This window comes from Musca domestica, unplaced genomic scaffold (assembly GCF_030504385.1).
Source record: "Musca domestica strain aabys unplaced genomic scaffold, Musca_domestica.polishedcontigs.V.1.1 8, whole genome shotgun sequence".
NCBI lineage: Eukaryota > Metazoa > Arthropoda > Insecta > Diptera > Muscidae > Musca > Musca domestica.
Genome location: NW_026712409.1, coordinates 16,355,935 through 16,378,741, shown reverse-complemented (window position 1 = coordinate 16,378,741; position 22,807 = coordinate 16,355,935). Strand labels below are relative to the sequence as shown.

Genomic DNA, 22,807 nt, shown 5'->3' with positions numbered 1-22,807 from the left:
TTCTATTTAGTTTCCGTTTTTTTTTTCAAACTTTTTTAGACACAGAAATATATGTGTTTTTTTTAATTTTAATTTTTTTTTCAAATTCATCCGTTTTATTTTTATCATCAAAAAAGAATGTATTTATCTCTCTGTTTGTTCTCTTTGTTTCATTTCTTTCTTATTTTTTTATATAAAACACAAAAAACGTTGACACCGAATGATCGCAAGAAACGCATTCTTTATACGCGTCGTCCATAAATCCGTATTGCGGCGGCGGCAGCGGCGTCGACGACAAAACATACAACATATATTTCAAAACACCAAAAGTTAGCAGCAGCAGCAGTAATAAGAACGACAACAACAATAACACCAATAACAAATTAAAGAAAATTAATCAAAATACAACAACAACACCGCATGTGATTTTGTTGTTCTTTTTTATCGAATTCGATTGAGTAGCGCCCAACGCATACGCTTTGCGCGTACTCCACTTCTAATGAGAACACAACAACAAATAAAACCGCGCGCGCGTTTCACAGACAATGATTGGGGAGTGCGAGAGCGGAAAATTGAACTTTTCTCTGATGACAAAAAAACAGAAGAACGTGAAAAAGAAATGAACTGAGAAAAATGCTGGTTGTTGTTTTTTTTACGTTTGCCGCCTGTGTGTGAGTGCGTGCGTTGTGGAGCTACAGGTACGGGTTGGCGGTATTTAGGAGATGAAGATAAATACTTTTTTTTTTTTTGTTATAAATACCTATGTATGTCCCATGAGGTATTTTTTCGGTGACAAAATCGTATCGAAAATCAAACAATTCCGAATTTCATTCATGAATGCTAAGGCATGACCCCCCATGCCCTCACCAAAAAAAAAAAACAACAACACTTCGGAGTGAAAAACGAAAGTATCTTTTTTGGCTGATTGGAGAGCAACTTCTGCGGCTTCGAAAATCAATTCAAATCGGAATAATTGAGAGTGGTAAACATTTGAATTCCCCCCAAAAAATATGGCTTAGCTGTGGCGTAATTTGTATCCATGCTTATATTGTCATTGGTACTGCTCAGGCGACCGCTAATTTTTTGGTTTCTGGCTCTTATATATCTCACGACCGACATAGCGATTCACGCGCCGCTTATGAGTTTTTTTGTTTTATTTTTGTTTCTGTTTTTTTACTAACCGTCTGCGTGCTTCGTTTGTATGTCTGTGTGTGTGTTTACTTTTTTTTTTTTTAATTTCTAGTTTCTAGAAATAACCAACAACCAACCGTTCCTTGCGACTGCCTAAAGTGAACTGGCTGTTTGCAGTTTGACTGCTTGGTGGGTCGTCTGGTCTGGTCTGGTTGGATTCGTTGGGATTGCTGCTTGTTCACTTTTGCTTGCCTGCTGGCCTGCTCGCTGTGAATGTGGTGTCTGCTGCTGCTGCTTCTATATCGCTTTGACTTTCTGGCTGCCTGGCTGGACGACTGGCTGTTATCATCGCCTCAGAAAGTTGTTCGGTTTTTTGATGTGTGTTTTCTTTCTTTGCGGCTGCTTGTACTCGGAGTACGGAAATAACCCATGCGATATTTGGAGAGCGGAGATCCCCAATGGGCCGCAATCGATATGTTGTTGTTCTTGTTCTCGTTCGCAAATGGAAAAACATAAAAATGCAAACACCATCTTCTTCTCACCAAATGAACAACAACCAAATATGAAATATCCACCAGCCAGCCGGCGAACGCAGCAAAAGTCGCATTGAAAACGAAACAAACTCGGGCCAAGATGTGCACACAGAACGCACCGCAAAACAAGAAGAGGAAACAACAACAACATTTTCCCATATCAAGAGAATTGCGGCGGCTAAAGGAATTTTTCTGTGTGCGTGTGTGTGTGTTTTTATTTCGGGAGATGAAAACCGCGTCCCACGTACGCAAGCGAAACATTGACAATGGGGTTATACAATCGGAAAAAAGTTCGCAGCTTAAGATGAAATTTTGGAAATTTTCCACAACATTATTGAGCATAATCGGAATGCTGGATATCCGAGGCAAATACAACTCTTCACTTCATAGAGAAACGCAAGGTGACCTTTGGGAGTAAGAAGAGAAATGATCAAGGTAAATGTCATTTTTTCTCTAGACCTCTCTCCAAAACACTCACATTTCGTTGCAGCAAAACTTCACACGTGTAAACGGGGGCTTACTGAGCGTGGAATCCCCATGGTCAGTAAGCCCCAGTTTACACGTGTAAATTTTGATGCAACAAAATGAGAGTGTTTCAAAAAAAGTGATATTTACCTTGATCAACCTTCTTTCTTGATAAAACATGGCAGAAGAATACAGGTAGATGTATCAACGATTGGTGACATTGATATGTCAAAAATTTTTAAATGTTTTATCAAATATAAGTAGATTTTTATATGTTTTCTAATACGACGTCATTCGGAGGTTATTATAATTCGGATTTTTCAACAATTTTTACAAATTGAAATAATTTTTCATTCAACATTTTCAATTCCAAAATTGGTTTGACAGTTCATTGTCTCAGCAGCTGTGTCGATGCGTCTACCTATATTTTTCTACGATATGATCAACGAAGAAGGTGCATCAACGCTTGGGAACATTGATATGTCAATTTTTTTTTAATGTTTATACCCTCCACCATTCCATGGATGGTGCTCCCGAAATATTCATAATAGACCCTACAAAGTATATATATTGTGGATCAGCGGAAAAATTCCAAGACGATCTAGCGATGTCCATCTGTCTGTGTATCTGTCTGTCCGTCTGTTTTAATCACGCTATCTTTCGAACGAAATGAGATAGAAGGTTAAAATTTTGCACACAAGTTTATTTTGAAAGTAGGCAGGTTAAGTTTGTAAATGGGACGGTCCAGGTTTTCGTATAGCCCCAATATAAAGGTACCCCCCAACAGTCGGTATTTTGATGTTTTCAGCAACATTTTTCACCGGAATCGTTGCAAATTTCGTAATGGAAGGTCTTAAAGGGTACTACAACCTATGGCGAAAAATGTCGTATGCTGGTCCAAGTCTTCGTAGAGCCCTCATATGATGGTACCTCCCGATAGTCGGTATTTTGATGATTTCAGCAACATTATTCGGCGAAAACGTTTCAAATTTCGTATTGGAAGGTCTTAATGGGTACTACAAGCTATGGCAAAAAATTTCGTATGCAGGTCCAAGTCTTCGTAGAGCCCCCATATGATGGTACCTCCCGACAATCGGTATTTTAATGATTTTTGCCGGAATTGTAACAAATTTCGTATTTAAAGTTCGTACAGCCTATGACAAAAAATTTCCCATGCAGGTTCACGTTTTCGAATAGTCCCCTTATAACGGTTTCCATTTAAGTGGTAGTCTTCGGAATTTTTTTTTGAAAATTTTCAAGTTCCCTCCAAATGATGGAGGGTATCAAAAGTTCGACCCAGCCGCATTTAGCTGCTTTTTTATGATGATTTATTCTGATGCCACGGTCGATTAATACGAACGGAGAGCGACCATCGGCTGTTATGGGAGGCACACAGCATCACCATGGCCGGCGCTTGAGTTCTGGTGGCCAACCGAAGGTGCACGTTTTCAGCTGACCTCTATGGCAAGTAAACACGATCATTTTTTGTTTGTTTACAAACTGCTGGACAACGAATGTTTTCTCATCGGAGAAAACCAAATTCGGTAGTTCACCACTTTCGGCCAAGCGCAGCAACTCTTTAGCACTTTTGAGTCTATTTTCTATTCGATGTACTTGTTGGAATTTCAATGGCTTTACCCCGAGCTCATTTTTCAATATTCGCCAGCCGAATGGAATATTGCGATATGTTCAGCTGACGAGACATTTTTTTTTTACTTAAGCCAGTCAAAAGAGAGTTTTAGGTATCCTCACCTATAGAAAGTGTGCTACGTAGTATTCTGGCTACGTTTTGGCATAGCCGTTATATAACCGTAACTCCCGATATTCGGAATTTTGATGATTTTCGCCACATTTTCCATAGATTTGTCTAAAACTTGGTATATGTGTGGTCATAATGGGTTCTAACTCCGGTTGGCGGAACATTGTATGTGTAGGTCCACTTTTTTGTATAGCCCCCATATAATAGTACCTCCCGATATTCGGCACTTTGATGATTTTAGTGACATTAATCACCGGAATTGTTTCAAATTTGGCATTTGAAGTTCGTAATGGGTACTACAGCCTATGACAGAAAATTGTCTGTGCAGGTCCACGTTTTGGTATAGCCCCCATATAACGGTATCACCCGATATTCGGTATTTTGATGATTTTAGCGACATTATTCACCGGAATTGTTTCAAATTTGGTATTTGAAATTCGTAATGGATGCTACAGTCTATGACAGAAAGTTGTCTATGCAGATCCACGTTTTGGTATAGCCCCCATTTAATCGTACCTCGATATATTCGGTATTTTGACGATTTTAGCTACTTTATCCACCGATTTTTTTCAAGTTTCGCATTTAAATATTGTAATGACTTATGACAAAACTTCCCTATGCAGGTCCACGTCGTCGTATAGACCCTAATATAATGGCTACATTTTTTAAGATTTGAACAAAATTTTTAACGGTTTTTTTTTTTTTTTTGAAAATTGCCAAATTCGTTCCAAATGGTGGAGGGTATTCAAAGTTCGACCCGGCCCCTTACAGCTTTTTTACTTATTTTTCGATAACATTAAGGAAAAATCGGTTATCGTAGTTAAAACTTTTAAAGTCTTGTAGTTCCGGAACAGAGCAATTATTTTCATGGTATACTCAAGGTAAAGGATAAGGAACAAGATTTTCCAATCTTTAAAAGATCTTTAAAATCGCACTGCCACGAATCATTTCCTCTGAAAACACTGTAGCGTACCCACAGCGCCGCAACATATGTCTTCAAAAGTGTGTGGGGTTATGCTTCATTCCTTCTTTTTTTTTTTTTGTATTTTTTTGGCTGATTGGAACGTGTGTAGTATGTGTTGCGATAAGTTTTCTGTTGGACGTACTGTATAAAAAAGAGCAACAACAACAAAAATTGTACAATATCAATATATACAAATTCATGGTACAACAACAAAATAACCAATAGCTCTTATATGGCACAGTCTTCTTAGGCCAAATTCCAAAAAAAAAAAAACAAAAAAAACCACACAGCAAAGCGTTTCAGTGCGTCACATGTTGTAGGCTCAATGAATGGCGCTGTTGTTGTTGTTACTTGTTGTGTGCCGTGTTGCTGTGTTAATAGGCGCCAATCAACATTGGAGTAAAATCATTGAAGACATTGGAGCAAGTCTAATCAAGATGAAATGTTTATCGTATATGGGAGGGAGAAAAATGTGCACATGCGCTGCAATTAAAAGTCACACTCTAGGAGAGAGAGGGAGAGAGAGAGTTAGAAAGGGGAGTAAGGAAGACTCTCTTTGCAAAAAAAAAGTAACTGACAAAGGCAAATTGTTTTGCTGGGGTAGCCGTCAACACTTCATTGGTGTTGTTGTATTTTTCTGGGATTTTCTTCTTTTGGCGTGGCATTTTAATTAATTTTATAGCATTTTTTTATGTTTCAATACCTTCACGAAATCAATTAATTGATATCGACAATGATTAATTGAGGCTAATAGAAAAAAAAATTAAAAATTTGTATTTTACAAAAATAAAATAGACAAATCACGTTTTTATTTATTTATTTATTTTTTTTTTTGAAACAAAAGTTGTTCGACCTCGAAATCGTTAATGCGTTACTAAATATAAATATTTGTAAGAGTTAATTATGTCTGTTAGCTCTCTCTTTCTCTCTGTTTCGTTACACCTCTCTGTGGCGCCCAATGTGAGGTGTCATTATAAATTATCCCATGTCAGATGTATCGGAATTGATGCATGAAAATTTATAACCAATCATTTGTATCTTTTTTATTTATGTTGTACGATTTTTTTTGCTTATGATCCAAAGGGTTTTGAAGTGTTCAAGCATTTGATGTGTTCACAATGATATTGAGATTAATTTATATTATTGCAAATTAATTTATATAATTCAATTTATTCAATAATGGAGTCTGTCTGATTGGCATCGTGAAAAACTTGAGTAATTTGGTTGGGAAATGCTGAAGGTGAAAATACATAACATACTTTCTTGACTGGCTTTAGTCATTGCCTAGCTTCTTTGTAGAGGAACAATGAGGTTTTAGGTTGACTTAGTTCGATTTTGACCCAACGCTCCTTTGTTGTTTTCCGATGAAGCCAGCCGATGACTTAAGTAAAAAAAAATCGTTTTATGTATTCTCACCTATACTTTGAACATACCTTATTAATAATTGCTCTGTTCCAGAACTGCAAGAATGAAAAAAAAAAATTAACTACGATAACCGATTTTCCTTTATGTTATCGAAAACTACGCTCCTATGTTCTTCTCCGAAGAAGCCAGCCGATGACTTAAGCCTGTCAAAAAAGCCTTTTAAGTATTCTCACATTAAAAACGTCTAAATTCGACTTATAGTATGTTTACATAAAAGCTTCTTGCCGTTTTATTTCTCTTTATTAGGATTTATTTGTCGCAAAACTTATTAAATTCGGGAACCTAGAACAGAACATATACCGGGTGAGATGAAAAAAAAAAAAAACTGAAAAATGGCTCGTAAGCTGAACATATCGCAATATTCCATTCGGCAAATATTGAAAAATCAGCTCGGGGTAAAGCCATTGAAATTCCAAAAAGTGCAAGAACTTACACCGCAACAGGAAGAAAATAGGCTCAAAAGAGCTAAAGAGTTACTTCGCTTGGCCGAAAGTGGTGAACTGCCGAATTTGGTTTTCTCCGATAAGAAAACGTTCTTTTTTAAACAAACAAAACGATCGTTTTTACTTGTCAGAGAGGTCAGCTGAAAGTGTGCACCAGAATAACAGCTGATTGTTGCCACAGATTTTGGCCAGAGACCTCGGACATTCCAACAGGACTAAGGACTCAGCACCATCGCACTCAGCATGCGCCACCCAAGAATGGTAACAAAATGAGGTTCCTCGCTTCATTTCCAAGGTTGGCACTAAAAAAATACCAAAGTGTCGATCACCTCAAGCAAGCGCTTCGCCGGAAATGAGCCAAAATACCACAGAGCAACATTCGGGTAGCGTGTGACGGCTTCATTGGCCGTTTGAAGGCCATAATTCGTGTCAAAGGTGACCAATTCGAACAAATCTAAACTTATTCTAAAATTTGATGCTATTTCTGCTATTGCTTTCATTCAATAAAATTAAAAATAAAAATGTCAAAATTATGGCGTTTGACTTTGATGCAGTTTTTTTGTTCTCATCCATTATAGGAACATTATTCACCGATTTTTTGAAGTTTCGCATTTTAATATTGTAATGACTTATGGCTATTGCCTATGCAGGTCCAATTCGTCGTATAGAACCTAATATAATAGCTACATTCGGTATTTTAAAGATTTTAACAGAATTTAACGGATTTTATTTTTTGAAAATTGCAAAATTTGTTCCAAAGGGTGGAGGGTATTCGGCCTTACAGTTTTTTTATTATTATTTTTTTTTTTTTTCAATAATATTTAATAGTGTTATTTTCATGTCAATGAATGTACAATCCATGAAATGCTCTAGAATAAGTGTGTCTTTCGTAGTAAAATACAACTCTGATTTCAAATAATCTTCAGGTTATCTGCTAATGCAGGATAAAGAGTTAATAATTTAGCAATTCCCAACACCCCCAACAGCAACACCCTATATTGTCTTGTACAGCCCTCGGCGTGTAAATGTGTGTTTTTGGTCAAATGTAACAAAATATTTTATGGCTTCCTTCATTTTGTGCTTTTATTCTTTCCTGTTTAGTTATCGATTTGTTTGTGTTCAGCGGTTTGTTATTAAAATATTACTCCCTTCTGACATCTTGATGTGGAATAGTATTACTCGCAACGCCACCTATACTTCATGTACGTTACAAATCTTTATACAGCCCACAATCCACCCAAATAAGTGTCACATTCACACTAAAGTTGTATTCTTCAAAAGCAAAATAAAATTAAAAAATAATTCAATTTTTTATTCTTTCATATTTTTTTTTATTTTTCCATGAAAAGAAATGTCTTATACTTTGTTAATATTTCTTTGCAAAAGTTATTTTTCAACATGTTTACCCAAGTGGCAATGCCTTTTTATCATTTAAAGGGCGCCATCTATTGTCTATACGTAAGTCATCAATTCACAACATTATTAACCCAGGTGGCAATGCTGTGAAAATACTCAAAAACGCCACCTATTGTACCGTTGTGCGCAGTGTTCATTTAAAAAATCTATAAATTTCATACAATGATTTCATTGAATTCAGTGAACATTCTTTTTTAATCTTCCATTATATGCCTGACATGCTTTCCCTTTTCTACTTCACTTTACTTAATTTCTCTTTCTCATAAAATCAAGCCAGTTTGGTAGTGGCAACTCTTTTGCCACTCATGATCATGAGACATTTTTGCAGGGAGAATACACCCCTACCATGAAGAGTTGCATTATTTGGCATTTCAAATATCTTTGAAAGCTAAAAAACAACAATTATTGTCATTTTGTTTGTTTTTCTCTTTCTTTTACTACACATTTCTATGCTTTGCAATATTTTTGCTTTAAGACCAAAGAGATATACATTTTATTATCATCTTCTATCTCAACAATGAACCAGAGGAGAATACAGTACCAACGCCAGCTGAACATATCGATTATTCGATTGTCATGTAACTCTCCATGCGATAACAACTCATCATTGATTTTTGTCACTATCGATTAATCGATTGGTCGAAAATCGCCTTACGAAACTCTATTTTCGCTCTTTTATTTCCGCCATTGCTTGAGAAAGTTTGGAAATTATGGGTAAGTTAAGAAAATTTATTAATTTCAGTGGAAAAACAAAGAAATATTGTTAAATATTTATGCAAAATGTGTGCGAAAGTGTTTGAACCAATTGTTGCTCAAGTTGTGTGTGAAAATTGCCTGAATTATAGCCAAAAAAATGATAAATTACAAACATGGACTTCTAAGTGTCAAATATTCAGAGAGCCGAAAAAAGCCGCTCATAGTAAAACAGACGTCGTAGTAAAGTGTCAGACATGGAGAAAAAAATGTGTTAACATGCCAGAAAAAGCTGTAATTATCAAAGACATCAAATTTGTAAAAATAAAACTGAAGATTTCATTGAAAAGCAAATGGGAATGTGAAAAAGATGACATAAATCTTAAAGTGTGCATCCATTTGGATAATCATGAATGAATGAGGCAAGGGCAATGCCTCCTTGGAATGTAAAAAATAAGCAGAAGAAGCACCCAACCAGTAGGGCCGACGACGACGCCTTTATGTTTTGCAGCGTATGTGTGTTTGTGTGAATGTTAGTTTTTTTTGTGGCTATGCGCGCTTTATTGTTTATTTTAAGTATCCATGTTATTTGAGATTTTTTGGAAAAAGATTGGCTAATGTTTTTCTGTCTTCTGTTTGTCTTACAGGTAAACCAAGAGGTCTCCGCACAGCCAGAAAGCACGTTAACCATCGTCGTGATCAACGTTGGGCTGACAAGGACTACAAAAAGGCCCATTTGGGAACAAGATGGAAGGCCAATCCCTTCGGTGGTGCTTCCCATGCCAAGGGTATTGTACTTGAAAAAGTGTAAGTATGCCAAGTGAACCAACAACAAAAACAAACAAGTGTTTCCCACAAAAAAAGCAAGACACTGTATCAACAATTTACTTGACTCTTGCCATGGCTCGCAGTATATTTTTGTGTTTTTGTTTATTTTTTTAAAATCAAATCACAGGATTATACTGTGAGTTAAGGAGATGTCCCCCCAACTTCATTCAAGCATTATTTTGAAACCATGTAAACATAAGATTATTTTCAATTATTAACATATTTCCATGTTTTTCTTGTTCTCCCCTTGCAGTGGTGTTGAAGCCAAACAGCCTAACTCTGCCATCCGTAAGTGCGTGAGAGTCCAACTGATCAAGAACGGCAAGAAGATCACCGCTTTCGTACCTCGTGACGGTAGCTTGAACTACATTGAAGAAAACGACGAAGTTTTGGTTGCCGGTTTCGGTCGTAAGGGTCATGCCGTCGGTGATATTCCCGGTGTCCGTTTCAAGGTTGTCAAAGTAGCCAACGTCTCCCTCTTGGCCTTGTACAAGGAAAAGAAGGAACGTCCAAGATCTTAAGATGCTTCTTATCTTTATGTAAACAAAAAACGTCAAGAAAATACCCAAAATAGAAAAAAAGAGAAAATGTTTTATTCTAAAAACATTACAAATCAAAGACCTATAATTTGTTTTTTCACATTCTTTCAGAAGAATTCTTCTTTTACACCAACAAAAAATATAAAAAATTGTTAAAAAAAAGTTATTGAGATATTTAGATTTGTTAATTGGAATGGAGCAAGTGGATATGTTTTAAACAAGATTTGAGATTTTGAAGATGACTTGCAATTTTGAAGCAGTTGAAGACAAAATAAGCAAGAATTGATATTTCGAATTAGGAAAAAAGATGATGGATGTCACAGTTTTAAAACTGATTTGGATATGGATTCTTACGTGTCCGCCAACCATTTGTCGTAAGAGATTTACAGCTCAGATTAGAAATGTCAGAGTTGCCCGTTAAAGAAGTGATTTAAACACGTACAATCTTCTTAAAATTAAAATATTTTTCGATATTTTAAAACGTAGCACTTTGAAAACTGCCGAAATGCAGGCAATTTGTTAAAAGGAAAAATATTTGACTTCCATCAAAACACATTTTTTATACCCTCCACATTTGGTATTAAAAATGGGCCATGTAGGTTTAGGTATAGCCCCCATATAATGGAACCTCCCGATATTCGGTATTTTGGCGATTTAAGCGACATTCACCGGAAATGTTTAAAATTTGGTATTTGAAGTTAGTAATGGATACTACAGCCTATAACAGAAAATTGTCCTTGCAGGTCAACATCTTCGTATAGCCCAAATACAACGATAACTCCCGATATTCGGTATTTTCATGATTTTAGCGACATTATTCACCGGAATTGTTTCTAATTTGGTATTTGAAGTTCGTAATGGATACTACAGCCTAAGACAGTAAATTGTCTGTGCAGGTCCAGGTCTTCGTATAGCCTCCATATAACGATATCTTCTGATATTCGGTACTTTGATAAATTTAGCTGCATTATTTATCGGAATTGTTTTAAATTTGGCATTTGAAGTTCGTAATGTATACTACAGCCTATGTCAGAAATTTTTCTGTGCAGGTCCACGTCTTCGTATAGCCATATAATGGCACCTCCCAATATTCGATGTTTTGATGATTTTGGCGGCATTATTTACCGTTTCTAATTTGGTATTTGAAGTTAGTAATGGATACTACAGCCTATAACAGAAAATTGTCCTTGCAGGTCAACATCTTCGTATAGCCCCCATGCAACGATACCTCCCGATATTCGGTATTTGGATGATTTTAGTGACATTATTCGCCGGAATTGTTTGAAATTTCGCGTTTGAAGTTCCTAATAGGTACTACAGCCTGTGACAGAAAATTGTCTATGCAGGTCTTCGTATAGCCCCGATATAACTGTTTCTCCCTATATTCGGCATTTTATTGATTTTAGCGGCATTTTTTACCGAATTTTTTTCTAATTTGGTATTTGAAGTACGTAATGGATACTACAGCCTGTGACAGTAAATTGTCTGTGCAGGTCCATGTCTTCGTATAGGCCCCATATGTCAGTACCTCCCTACATTTGGTATTTTGACGATTTTAGGTAATGTCTTATGACAAATGTTGCCTACGCAGGTCCACGTCTTCGTATAGACCCTAATATAACGGCAATATTAGACATCTTTAAGATTTTAACAGAATCTTTAACGGATTTAATTTTTATTGAAAATTTGCAAATTTGTTCCAGATGGTGGAGGGCAGTCAAAGTTCGCCCAGGCCGACTTACTCCTTTTTACTTGCACAACAACTCTTGAAAACGGGTCATATACATAAGGAGGCGTATGTCAGCATAACCATATGGTTTCGTTGCAGTGCCTGCTTGGGTGTTATTATGGGAATCATCCAAACCGTCATATGGTAGATAAAACTCCTCCCTCATGCTATAAAAGAGAGCCTCTAGATCAAGAAGGCTATCACGCAGGGCTGAGTGGCATTCACACTGATGCAGTCACAGATGCCATGAACAATTACTATATGAATGCCGTCTTTAGAGTCCATCTCCATACGTTGCAAATGTCTGCGAAGATGTGTATAACGTCTGTCCGGCGTGTAATACAGGCTTGCACAATACGCGGTACTTCTCCAATTGTCATGACAAACCTAGCCTACTCTGGAGTTATATAGCTGGATTAGCGAAATCAAACAAAACGTGTGTAGCTGTAACAACAACAACAACAAATACGGGTCTTCTCGAGAAATACCCAACATTCCTACAATAATTTTTTATCAAATGATTTTGTTTTGGTTGTTGTATTTATTAACATTTAATCCTATATATCCAATAAAGAAGAACAAAAAAAAGTTGTTCAGAAATTTAAAATCTTACAAATATCTCACATAGCTACCTTTTTGTGGTGGCTATTCCAACCAACGAAAATGAAATTCCATGACTATTGCTAACAAGCTTCTTAAATGGAGCTATAGCCACGCGCACCTTTATCTCTTGGGTTTTGTTTAGAACAAACGAAGTTAATACAACGTATCAATTACTTATTTTCTTGAAAATTTTTTGTTTTAATATTAAATTTAATAGTAACTACCGCTTATATCGTTAATTTATTACAAAACGGAGTTTTATAGCATTCTTTATACTGTACGTCATGCACTAACTACTATTTATGACTTTGCAGTAAAGAAATACAACACTGCATGTTCAATGTGGTATGTTCAGTGCGATTCCCGGTCTTATTGGAAAATGGCGGCAATTTCCCCAAAAATTTGTTTTATCGTTGAAAATCGTTTGAAAAACATTTAAATAAACAAAATAATTGTTAAATTTTCATTGGATAGTGTCGGTTAATCGTTTTTGTATAAAATTTGTGGCTTTTTAAGTGTTCTTCGCTTGTGAGAAGCTGGCAAATGATTGACGGCAATTCCGTCAAAGGTTATGTTTATCGTTGAAAATCGTTTGAAAACCATTTAAATAAACAAAATAATTGTTAAATTTTGATTATATTGTGTCGTTTAATCGTTTTTCTTTCCAATCTCGGGATGTTTAAGTGTTTTTCGTCTATAAGAAGCTAGCAAATGCCTGAGTGAAATGTGATTCTAGAAGATAAATGTCTATATTGGTGGGCAGTTGATGCAAAACCACATATTTTTCAGTGAAATCTCAGTTAATAATCAAAAAAGTATTTGAAACGCTAGCACCTTTTTATGTAGTGGAGTGTTTTGTGATCTTTGGTGTCATCATAGTTCCTTATTCTCTGTGTTTTTAAGGTGCTATAAGTTTGTAAGGACATTGGATGTCGTTGGATTTCTAGACTAGCATCAAAGCAGAGACTTGTGCACCGATATGTCGCAAAAGGCTCGTGGACTTAAAATGATTTTACTAGATAAAAATTCAAACCTTCGGTATTAGAATGCGTACTTAATTCATATTTAATTTATAGTGATTGTATGTTCAATAAGTGCATCCTAAATAATAATCTTTGATCAGTGTAAACCAGAGATTCATCTTTTAATGAAAGTGCCAATACTTTCTGACCAATTGGTAAGTTTTTTATTATATAAATATTTTAAGAAATTTCCAATCCAATACTTTTTTTAAGGAAAATGTTCCTATATTCTCCAATTGTTTTTCAAGTGTTGAAATTTATTTTTTAATATGTATAGTTATTGTTGACCTTTGATCAATATATTTTCTTCTGGTTTTTCGTTTGGCTCTGGCAAAAGCTGCATCAAAGAACTTAAAAACAGAAGAGTTAAAATCCAATTCAAATCCCTGATGATGACTATCGAAGATAGTCTAAATATCGGACAAATAAATTAATATATATATATATATAAAAAAAACAAATTCGTCTGTTTTTTTAAATTCTGACGTCGAGCCAAACGAAAAACCAGAAGAAAATTTTTTAATAATTTTATTTTTTAAAAGCAAATTCAATTTTTACACTTTTTGACGTAAAATTTCCATTTTGTTTAGCTATGTTTTATACTTTTGAAAACTACCTATAACCACATGGAAATCGATGCTCCATGGTAGAAATACCAGGTAGCAACATAGGCGAAAATTACAACAAAGCAACTTTTTTTGGAAACTTGATATGTCAAAGTTGTAGTCAGGGCGAATTGATTTGAAGTACAAAATTTGGGGCAAATTATTTTTCCAATCAAAATATTGAATTAAAATTTTTCAAAATTGTGTTTTTTTCTATTACAAAAGCAAATATTCAAAACTTCCAACATCGATTGAAAGTAATGCTGAAGCCGCTGCATCTTGGTTTGATTATAGCACGTTCAATACAACATTTTTGAAAATCACATAGACTGGAAATGGAGTGATTGTAGTCTCCAGCGCGCCAACGAAGGACATTTGCGATAATAGATGTCCAATCGTTGTTATCTCTTCATCATCCTTACACAGCATGCAGTCTTGGTAACGTTGGCAACGTTGATTTCATATTCAACAGCGATAATGTTCTTTAAAGGAAATATCCGGAAAATTATTTTTGATGCTTTAAAATTAGGTTTTGTGGTGGTTCTGGGGTGTACCCTTTTTTCTTTTGCTACATCGTCAGCTTTCTCGCTGTAGTGACATGCTACCTAAAAGGTACTTTAGGGTATATTTACTCCTCAGGCTTACTTAAGATTTGGATCAAAGATTGCAGAAGATACAGGGGGGTTGAGTCTACTGTGAGTCCAGGCATATTATTTGCTCAGCCATGAAATGTATAGCAGACAGGAAGTCTTTTAAGCATAGATAACTTTAATACATTCGAACAATTTGAAATAAAAAAATTATCTCAATATTTAATCACACCCCAAAAATTGCCAATATTTTGTTCCCCAAACCAATCCAATATGCTTTGGAATCATTCACCTTTCACTGTTGAAGCCCTATAGTGTATAACATAGTTGAAAATCCGTACAAATAAGATGATGAAATTCCATGTATCGGTTTATTTCCTAAATGAAATTGATTCCCTGTTTCACTTATTTCAAATATCCACGAATTTTAGATCTCCATATTACCTATGCCTACCATATGTTGAATATACACTTTTTCCCTCATACTCTATAAAAACGTAAAATCTCGATTTTCTATCAATAGCATTGTTAAAGTTTGAAATCATGCAACAATTTTCTTATGTGTAAATGAAGGCGAATTCAAATTACAACAATTTTTTGACATATCAAATTGATACCAGCTGGCCTGAAAGGGTTACCTTGTAATTCTACCATGCGATGCTCTATATAGAAATGCTGTCACTTATTTGGCCTGCCTACACATAACTTCCTAATTTTTTACCAATTTTTATTTTGAAAATAGCCTCAGAATGATTTTGAGGCGTCCAAATTGTAAATTTTATTGCCAAAATTTGCTTCCGTAAAGTTCTTTAGAAGACTTTTGTAATCCCATCTTGGAATTAGAAAAACTGAGGAGTTTTTGAAAAGGAACTTCTACATTTGTTAGGTTTGTTGAACTTGCAACTGATAACACTTTCGCCCCCTCAAATCTATGAAGACGATTAGGTGTGAACTGATCTTTAATCTTATCATCGTTGAAACTAACATTCGGGCCGCAAAAAAATTTGCAAATAGTTTTGAATATATTTTGTTTGTGGATGGAAAATTCTTATCAATCTTATATTAAATACAACAGTCTACAAAACAATTTATATAGAAATAAATTGAGACATAGGAAATGATTTATGCTAAATGTTTATCTGGATTATATAACAGAAAATATTATCCGTATAATTTTTATACCCTCCACCGTTCTATGGAGGTTATATTAGTTTCGTCATTACTTTTTGTAACTCCTCGCAATGTTCATAAGAGACCCTAAAAAGTACATATATTCTGGATCAGCGTAAAATCCTAAGACGATCTAGCGATGCTTGTCCGTCTGTCTGTCTATTGTAGTAACGCTATATTTCGAACGAATTGAGATAGAAGGCTACAATGTTGCATACATGCAAAGTTTACCAGTAGTTTCGTATATGGGCCATGTCGATCCACGTTTTCGTATAGCCCCCATATAACGGTACCTCCCAATATTCGGTATTTTGATGATTTTAGCGACATTATTACCGGAATTATTTCAAATTGCGTATTTAAAGTTCGTAATGGATACTACAGCCTATGACAAAAAATTTCGTGTGGTAGATCACGTCTTCGTACAGCCCTCATATAACGATATACGGTATTTTGATTATTTTAGCGACATTATTCATCGGAATTGTTTCCAGAAGACAGAAAATTGTGCAGGTACCCATATAAGGGCTAAATGCGGTATTTTTAAGATTTTAACAGAATTTTTAACGGATATTATTTTTTGAAAATTCCCAAAAAAATGTTATTTGGATAATGTTTTCCAATAAAATATCATACGGATAATGTTTTCTATAGAAAATATTATCCAGATAATGTTTTTCTAAAGAAATAATTATCCATATAGTGTTTTTATATAGAAAATATTATCCGGATAATGTTTTTATATAGAAAATATTATCCGGATAATGTTTTCTATATAAAATATTATCCGGATAATGTTTTTCTATAGAAAATGTTATCCGGGTAATTTTTTCCAATAGAAAATATTATCCGGGTAATGTTTTTTACAGAAAATATTATCCGGATAGTGCTTTCCTATAGAAAATGTTATCCGGATAATATTTTTCTATGGAAAATGTTATCCGGATAATGTTTTTCTATAGAAAATATTTTCCGGGCAATGTTTTTCTATAGAAAATGTTATTCGGATAATGTTTTTCTACAGAAAATATTTTCCGGATTATGTTTTTCTATAGAAAATATTTTCCGGATAAAAATTTTCTGTAGAAACAATGTTCCGGATAATGTTTTCCTATAGAAAACAATATCAGGATGATGTTTTTCAAAAGAAAAGTTTAAAGTTTTTTGATATAAAATATTATCCGAATAACATTTTTCTATAGAAAATATAATCTGGATACTATCCGGATCCTGTTTTCCCGTATAACCATTTTCTACGGGAACATTTGATTCGGCTAACTGTATAACACGTAAACTTTTTCTGTAATCCAGTGTAATTAATTGTTGGAAGCAAAAAAACATTTGAATAAATCATTCCGCAAGACAAATAAGTGTTGAATAATCAAGACAATTAGTGCTTTTTTATTGTGGTCGCTGCTTCCTCACTACAAATTTGGGACATGGTTGGTTCTACCTTTATCTAATTAAGTGTCGGTCGCTCGCACTTCAATAAAACCAAGTCATCTTATCGCTGATTTGAAAACCGCGCACCCTGTATGATGAAGTGCAAAGATAACGCGCGGCAGCAGCTATGTAAATAAACAAAACAATCCATAGAACGAGAAGCAGTAACAACAACAACAACTGCAGCAGTACCCTCCAACTGACGTGGTGTGGTGGTTAGCCCTGTTACTCAAAAGAACCACCATAGAACTTGTAAATATTTAGGGGCAGCGGGTAAATCCAGAGGAGGGTATATCTTACCGATTGCGTTGTCGTAATGATCACAACCTACTGTTGCTGTTGTGGTGTGTGTGTGTTGTCTTGGAACAGCGGCTACTCTCACATTCAGTCAGCCAGTCGCTTTTGCTGTGAGCTGAAAACAAGTATTCCGTCTTGGACGTCAGTCTTTAACATTCAGTCGTCCGCTAAGGTACAGAGTTTTCTAATCCACAAGTGCTTTGAAATCTAATTTCAGAATACAACAAGTTTAAGGCCAGGTGTATATTTCTATTAAAAACAAATGGCAACTTTAAGTGCTTTGAATACCAGTGAATTGCTGTACGAGGAGAAACAATTGTATCGGCCTTCCTTGGCAGAACTTAAAGAAGGTTAGTTGTGTGTTCGTGCGTGAATTGTTTTTATCTCGAATTCAGATAAAACACATGTTTTTTGTTTATGATTTGTATCTATACGAAAAAGCAAAAACAACAATACATATGTTCTCTATTTGTATCTGCAACGGCAGATAAAAGCTCTCTCTTTTGTACTCACCTGTAATTTGTTAGAACTTTCAGAATATAACATTTATAAGGTAGATAACGAGAAAGAGAAAAATGTATTGATAACAGCCGGGGATGGAAAACTAATATTTCAAAACAGAACAGAACTTAATGCTAAAATATTTAATAGAAAATATTAATCGGATAGAATGTTTACATTTTCTATACACATTTTTCTACAGGAAACATTATGCAGACATTGTTTTCCATAGGAAATCCGATAATACATTCTATTTTCTATAGAAAAAATGATCCGGATAACATTTTCTATAGCAAAATATTACCCGCGTAACATTTTCTATACGATAATATTATCCCGATACCATTTTCGATACGATAACATTATCCGGATAACATTTTCTATGAGAAAAATTGTACGGACAACATTATCCGGATAACATCTTCGATACGAAAACATTATCCGGATAACATTTTTCTATGCAATAACATTATACGGATAAGATTTTCTATAAGGAAGATTATCCGGATAACATTTTCTATGGGGAAAAATTATCCGGATAAAATTTTCTGTGGAAAAAAACTATGCGTATAACTTTTTCTATAGCTAAACATTATCCGGATAACATTTTCTTAGGAAAACATTGTCCGGATAAAATTCTCTATAGGAAAACGTTATCCAGATAAAATTTTAAATAGGAAAACTTTATCCGAATATAATTTTCTATACGAAAACATTATCCGGATAATATTTTCTATACGAAAACATTATCCGGATAACATTTTCTATACGAAAACATTATCCGGATAACATTTTCTATACGAAAACATTATCCGGATAACATTTTCTATACGAAAACATTATCCGGATAACATTTTCTATACGAAAACATTATCCGGATAACATTTTCTATACGAAAACATTATCCGGATAACATTTTCTATACGAAAAAATTGTCCGGATAACATTTTCTATGGGAAAAAATATGCGGATAACATTTTCTATAGCTACACATTATCCGGATAATATTTTCTATAGCTAAACATTATCCGGATAACATTTTCTGTTGGAAAACATTATCCGGATAACATTTTCTGTTGGAAAACATTATCCGGATAACATTTTCTGTTGGAAAACATTATCCGGATAATATTTTCTATATGAAAGCATTTTCCGGATAACATTTTCTATAGGAAAACATTGTCCAGATAATATTTTTTATAGAAAAACATTATCCGCATAATATATTCTATAGGAAAACATCATTTTCTATGGGAAAAACTTATCCGGATAACATTTTCTATAGGAAAACATTATCCGGATAATATTTTCTATATGGAAGCATTATCCGGATAACACTTTCTATAGGAAAACAGTGTCCGGATAATATTTTTTATAGGAAAACATCATTTTCTATGGGAAAAAGTTATCCGGATATTTGAAATGATCATTCCTGTACTGAAAGTTTTCCATCCCCGGCTAAAGCTTTTTGCCATACAAATGTCCGTCAAACCTTTAACTATGACCTGTGGCCAATTAATGTTAATCCCTCTATTTTGCATCCAAACAGTTATACAGTCAGCACTAGTTAAAAATTTTGAAAATGTGACCGTAGAGATTACCGACTGTCCCGATTTAAAGACGCCGGAATATGGGCTAATGGATTCGGGTAAGTTAAAATAAGTATTTCGTATCTCCGTTCTATTAATATTTTACTTTTTCCAGGTTTGGGTGGTTCTCCCACTCTTCTGGAGCTGGGTGGCCCACCTTATCTGCTGCCGTTGGTGCAACGCGAAAAGCTATACAACGTTAAGGAAATCTGCCAGAAAACTATGGGTGGTGGCAAAATTTTGGCTGGTATGTATGTTCCTTGTAAATATCTCTTCGATAAATAGAAATACTTTTGGATGGTTCTCAGCGGTAGAAGTGTTTTGAAAGGTTCATAGGAGGGTTGCTATGAAATAGGCTAGATGGTTGTTTATGTGAACGACATCCTTTAAGAGTAATTCTTGGGATAGAAATTCTTTAAGGGCTCCTGAGAGAATCCATTAAGGACTTCGAAGGTCATCTCCTACAGATATAATACCTAGAAGAGGTCTATAGATAATATACATCTTAAATGTTTTCCATGTTTGTTTTTTAAAGGCTTCTATGGAAGAAGTACTTTTCGGTACAAAAACATTATCCGGCTAACATTTTCTATAGGAAAGCATTATCCGGACAACATTTTCCATAGGATAACATTTTCTATACGAAAACATTGCTCGGATAACATTTTCTATTGGAAAACATTATCCGGATACCCTTTTCTATAGGAAAATATTATCCGAATAACATTTTCTATAGGAATATATTATCCGAATAACATTTTCTATAGGAATGATTTTTTGGATTACTAATGGCTTCACCCCCAATTTATAAAAAAAAATTGAAGGGATATTCCGTCTTTTTCAGCAGGAATTAAAATGGACTCGTGAAGTGGAAGCTTATCTAAAATATTCGAAGGTATTTTCCGAAGAAATACACCCAAGAGGTCTCATAGAAAAAGAAAATCATTGAAAGTCCTCCTATGGATTGAAGAATTTTAAGAGTTTTCCGTGGCTACAAGTCATTCAAAATATCTATTAGAAATAGCAGATATTTAAGATATATTCGACACCTAGAACAATTATTTAGAGGTTTTCTAGAAGTTCAAAATTTGTAAGTCGTCTCCTAGAGATAGAAAGGGATATAAAGAGATAGAATACCATTAGGATGCCTTTTATAGCTAAAAAAAACTCTTTGATAGACCTTCAAGACCTTTAAGACTTCTTTGGCACCTAAAAGGCTTTTAAGGATCCTGTTAATAAATTCTAAACCTCGATATCTTTTCCATTTTACAGTTGGTGCCGGCGCCGGTCCCTATCCCTTGCGCAACTCCAATTGCGAGGGTATCTACAACATGAGTATTTCAGCGGAAGGCCAACTCAAAAACGGTAGCTATACAGCAAAAGTCTCAGGTTTGGAGGAGAGCTGTGTTTTGGAAGCCATTCCGGATACGGAACCCCGCTGTGCTCTTCTGCTGAATTTGTTTGTTTGTCGCGGTGAGCCGGGTCAGGTTTTGAAGATTAGCTGTAAAAAACGTACCGGTCATTTGAATTTCATTGAATGTATACGCCAAGGTCTCTTGGAAAAGTACCAGGATAAATGTGTGGGTAAGTAGCAACAACTGATTTTCTTTTTATCTTTTTTTTTTTCATTACCTTTATTCCTTCTTTTCTCTTTGTCTAGGAATGGGTGGCATGTTTAAAATTAATCAAGGCAAGGCGCATCAGCACGTCATGAGAGATTTCAGTAGGACGCCCATTGTCGACGAACATGAGCTTAATCAATGGCTGAAGTTCTATGAGATGCCAGCAACATTAACTGCCCTGGGCACACTGATAACTCATGAAAATGTAAGCTGTACGCCAGTCCACCAATTGATTTAGTGGCTAACTGGCTGGCTGACTGTTTCACGGCAGCAGGAGATTAATATGGTCTATCTTAATATTGCTACGTCTTTTTTTATTTTATTATAGGATCTGGATTTACGTTTGCAGCATTTCCATTCCTTTTCCAACTCAAACTGGGGTGGCCACTATCATTACGACACCACACCTGAGATTGTGGAATATGAGGCTTACCTGAATGTGGCTGAGCGTGTGGTGCGAGTGGATAAACCCAAGGAGACACATAAATTCGGTAGAGATTAACACGCTCTGGTTTGGGGGGGGGGGGGGTGTAATAACGGAGCAGAAGGATGTTGGTGATGGTTTTAATGACTTAATTTGATTGCTCCGCCACTACATCTCCTGGTTTCTCTTTTGTATATATATACCTACATACATTTTGTTACAAGTAATAAATTTTATTTTTATGACATAGAGTATCAGCATATTTTTTTATATTCCCAAAATGGAGGAGTGGAGCTACTCTGCTGCTGGTCTGCTCTATTTTTGCTATGTTTATGTGATTGTTATAAACTGCTTTTAATGCAAGATAATAACTATACCATTTATTAAATGAGGCCGCAGAGCTGAATATTCGATTGTTGTTTTTGCTACTACTTCTGCTGCTGTTGTTGTTGTTGCTGCTGTTTTGGGGGGTTTTTATGGCCAACGTCGTTTATCCCATTAAATCCATATTATTTGATGTTATGTATAATAAGTGTTCGTTCATCTACTCTGCTGCCATGGCCGCTGCTGCTGCTACTCCCTCATTCCCCATGGCTTGGATATTAAACTTCATGCTGCAACATAAACAAAAACAGCCATGAGGCAAGAAAAACAAATAATGAGGCCATTGCTTAAGAAAAATATGAGAATGGGTGTGTTTATTTCGGATATCAAATCTCAATTATTTCCATTTACGATTGGGGGTGTGGCCTGCTTAATATATCCCAATGTATGCCAAGGAGAAATTAATATATTTTGTCTCATTTTCCGTTTTCTCAGTTGAGAGAAAGATAATTTTTGTGGCAGCGAGTCCAACCAATCAGAATTTGCGTTTTCTCTTATCAGAATATGGTTTGCTCATTCTATTTGGGGTAAATTCTTATTCTCTTTGGCTATCTGTTCTCTTTATACCATGTTTATAACGGATATTGCGATTTATCAGAGATGGATGTTACACATTGAAGGCTAAACACACATGTTATATGTGCTTTTGGGCT

General features: G+C 35.1%; 3 protein-coding genes across 4 annotated transcripts in view; 2 read left to right on the top strand and 1 right to left on the bottom strand.

The window, feature by feature from the left end:
* Positions 1-22,807, bottom strand: part of LOC101893337 (Major Facilitator Superfamily protein) — a 113,617-nt gene that overhangs the window by 54,121 nt on the left and 36,689 nt on the right. The window contains exon 1 of one of the 2 annotated variants that reach the window (XM_005177040.4): positions 1,161-1,654. The exons of the other annotated variant lie outside the window; for it this stretch is intronic. The gene's annotated coding sequence lies outside the window, so the exon portion shown is untranslated. Of the gene's footprint in view, positions 1-1,160; positions 1,655-22,807 lie in introns of those variants that run through there. 2 annotated transcript variants of the gene reach the window in all.
* On the top strand, positions 8,680-10,324 carry LOC101893176 (small ribosomal subunit protein uS12). Its single transcript, XM_005177038.4, has 3 exons — positions 8,680-8,829; positions 9,456-9,615; positions 9,890-10,324. Exons 1-3 carry the CDS (start codon positions 8,826-8,828, stop codon positions 10,155-10,157), a joined length of 432 nt encoding a protein of 143 aa, XP_005177095.1. The 5' UTR covers positions 8,680-8,825; the 3' UTR covers positions 10,158-10,324.
* LOC101892998 (ester hydrolase C11orf54 homolog) lies at positions 17,707-22,024 on the top strand. The gene is made up of 6 exons (XM_005177037.4): positions 17,707-17,984; positions 19,685-19,783; positions 19,840-19,971; positions 20,997-21,308; positions 21,385-21,551; positions 21,675-22,024. The coding sequence occupies exons 1-6, from the start codon at positions 17,897-17,899 to the stop codon at positions 21,846-21,848; spliced, it is 972 nt and encodes a 323-aa protein (XP_005177094.1). The 5' UTR covers positions 17,707-17,896; the 3' UTR covers positions 21,849-22,024.

Excerpts from the sequence above, each read along its gene's own strand:
- LOC101893176 (XM_005177038.4), top strand. Across the intron at positions 9,616-9,889 it reads GGTATTGTACTTGAAAAAGT|TGGTGTTGAAGCCAAACAGC; the intron begins GTAAGTATGCCA and ends CTCCCCTTGCAG.
- LOC101892998 (XM_005177037.4), top strand. The coding sequence starts at position 17,897 with ATGGCAACTTTAAGTGCTTTGAATACCAGTGAATTGCTGTACGAGGAG. Across the intron at positions 19,972-20,996 it reads TGGTGGCAAAATTTTGGCTG|TTGGTGCCGGCGCCGGTCCC; the intron begins GTATGTATGTTC and ends TCCATTTTACAG. Across the intron at positions 21,552-21,674 it reads CACTGATAACTCATGAAAAT|GATCTGGATTTACGTTTGCA; the intron begins GTAAGCTGTACG and ends ATTTTATTATAG.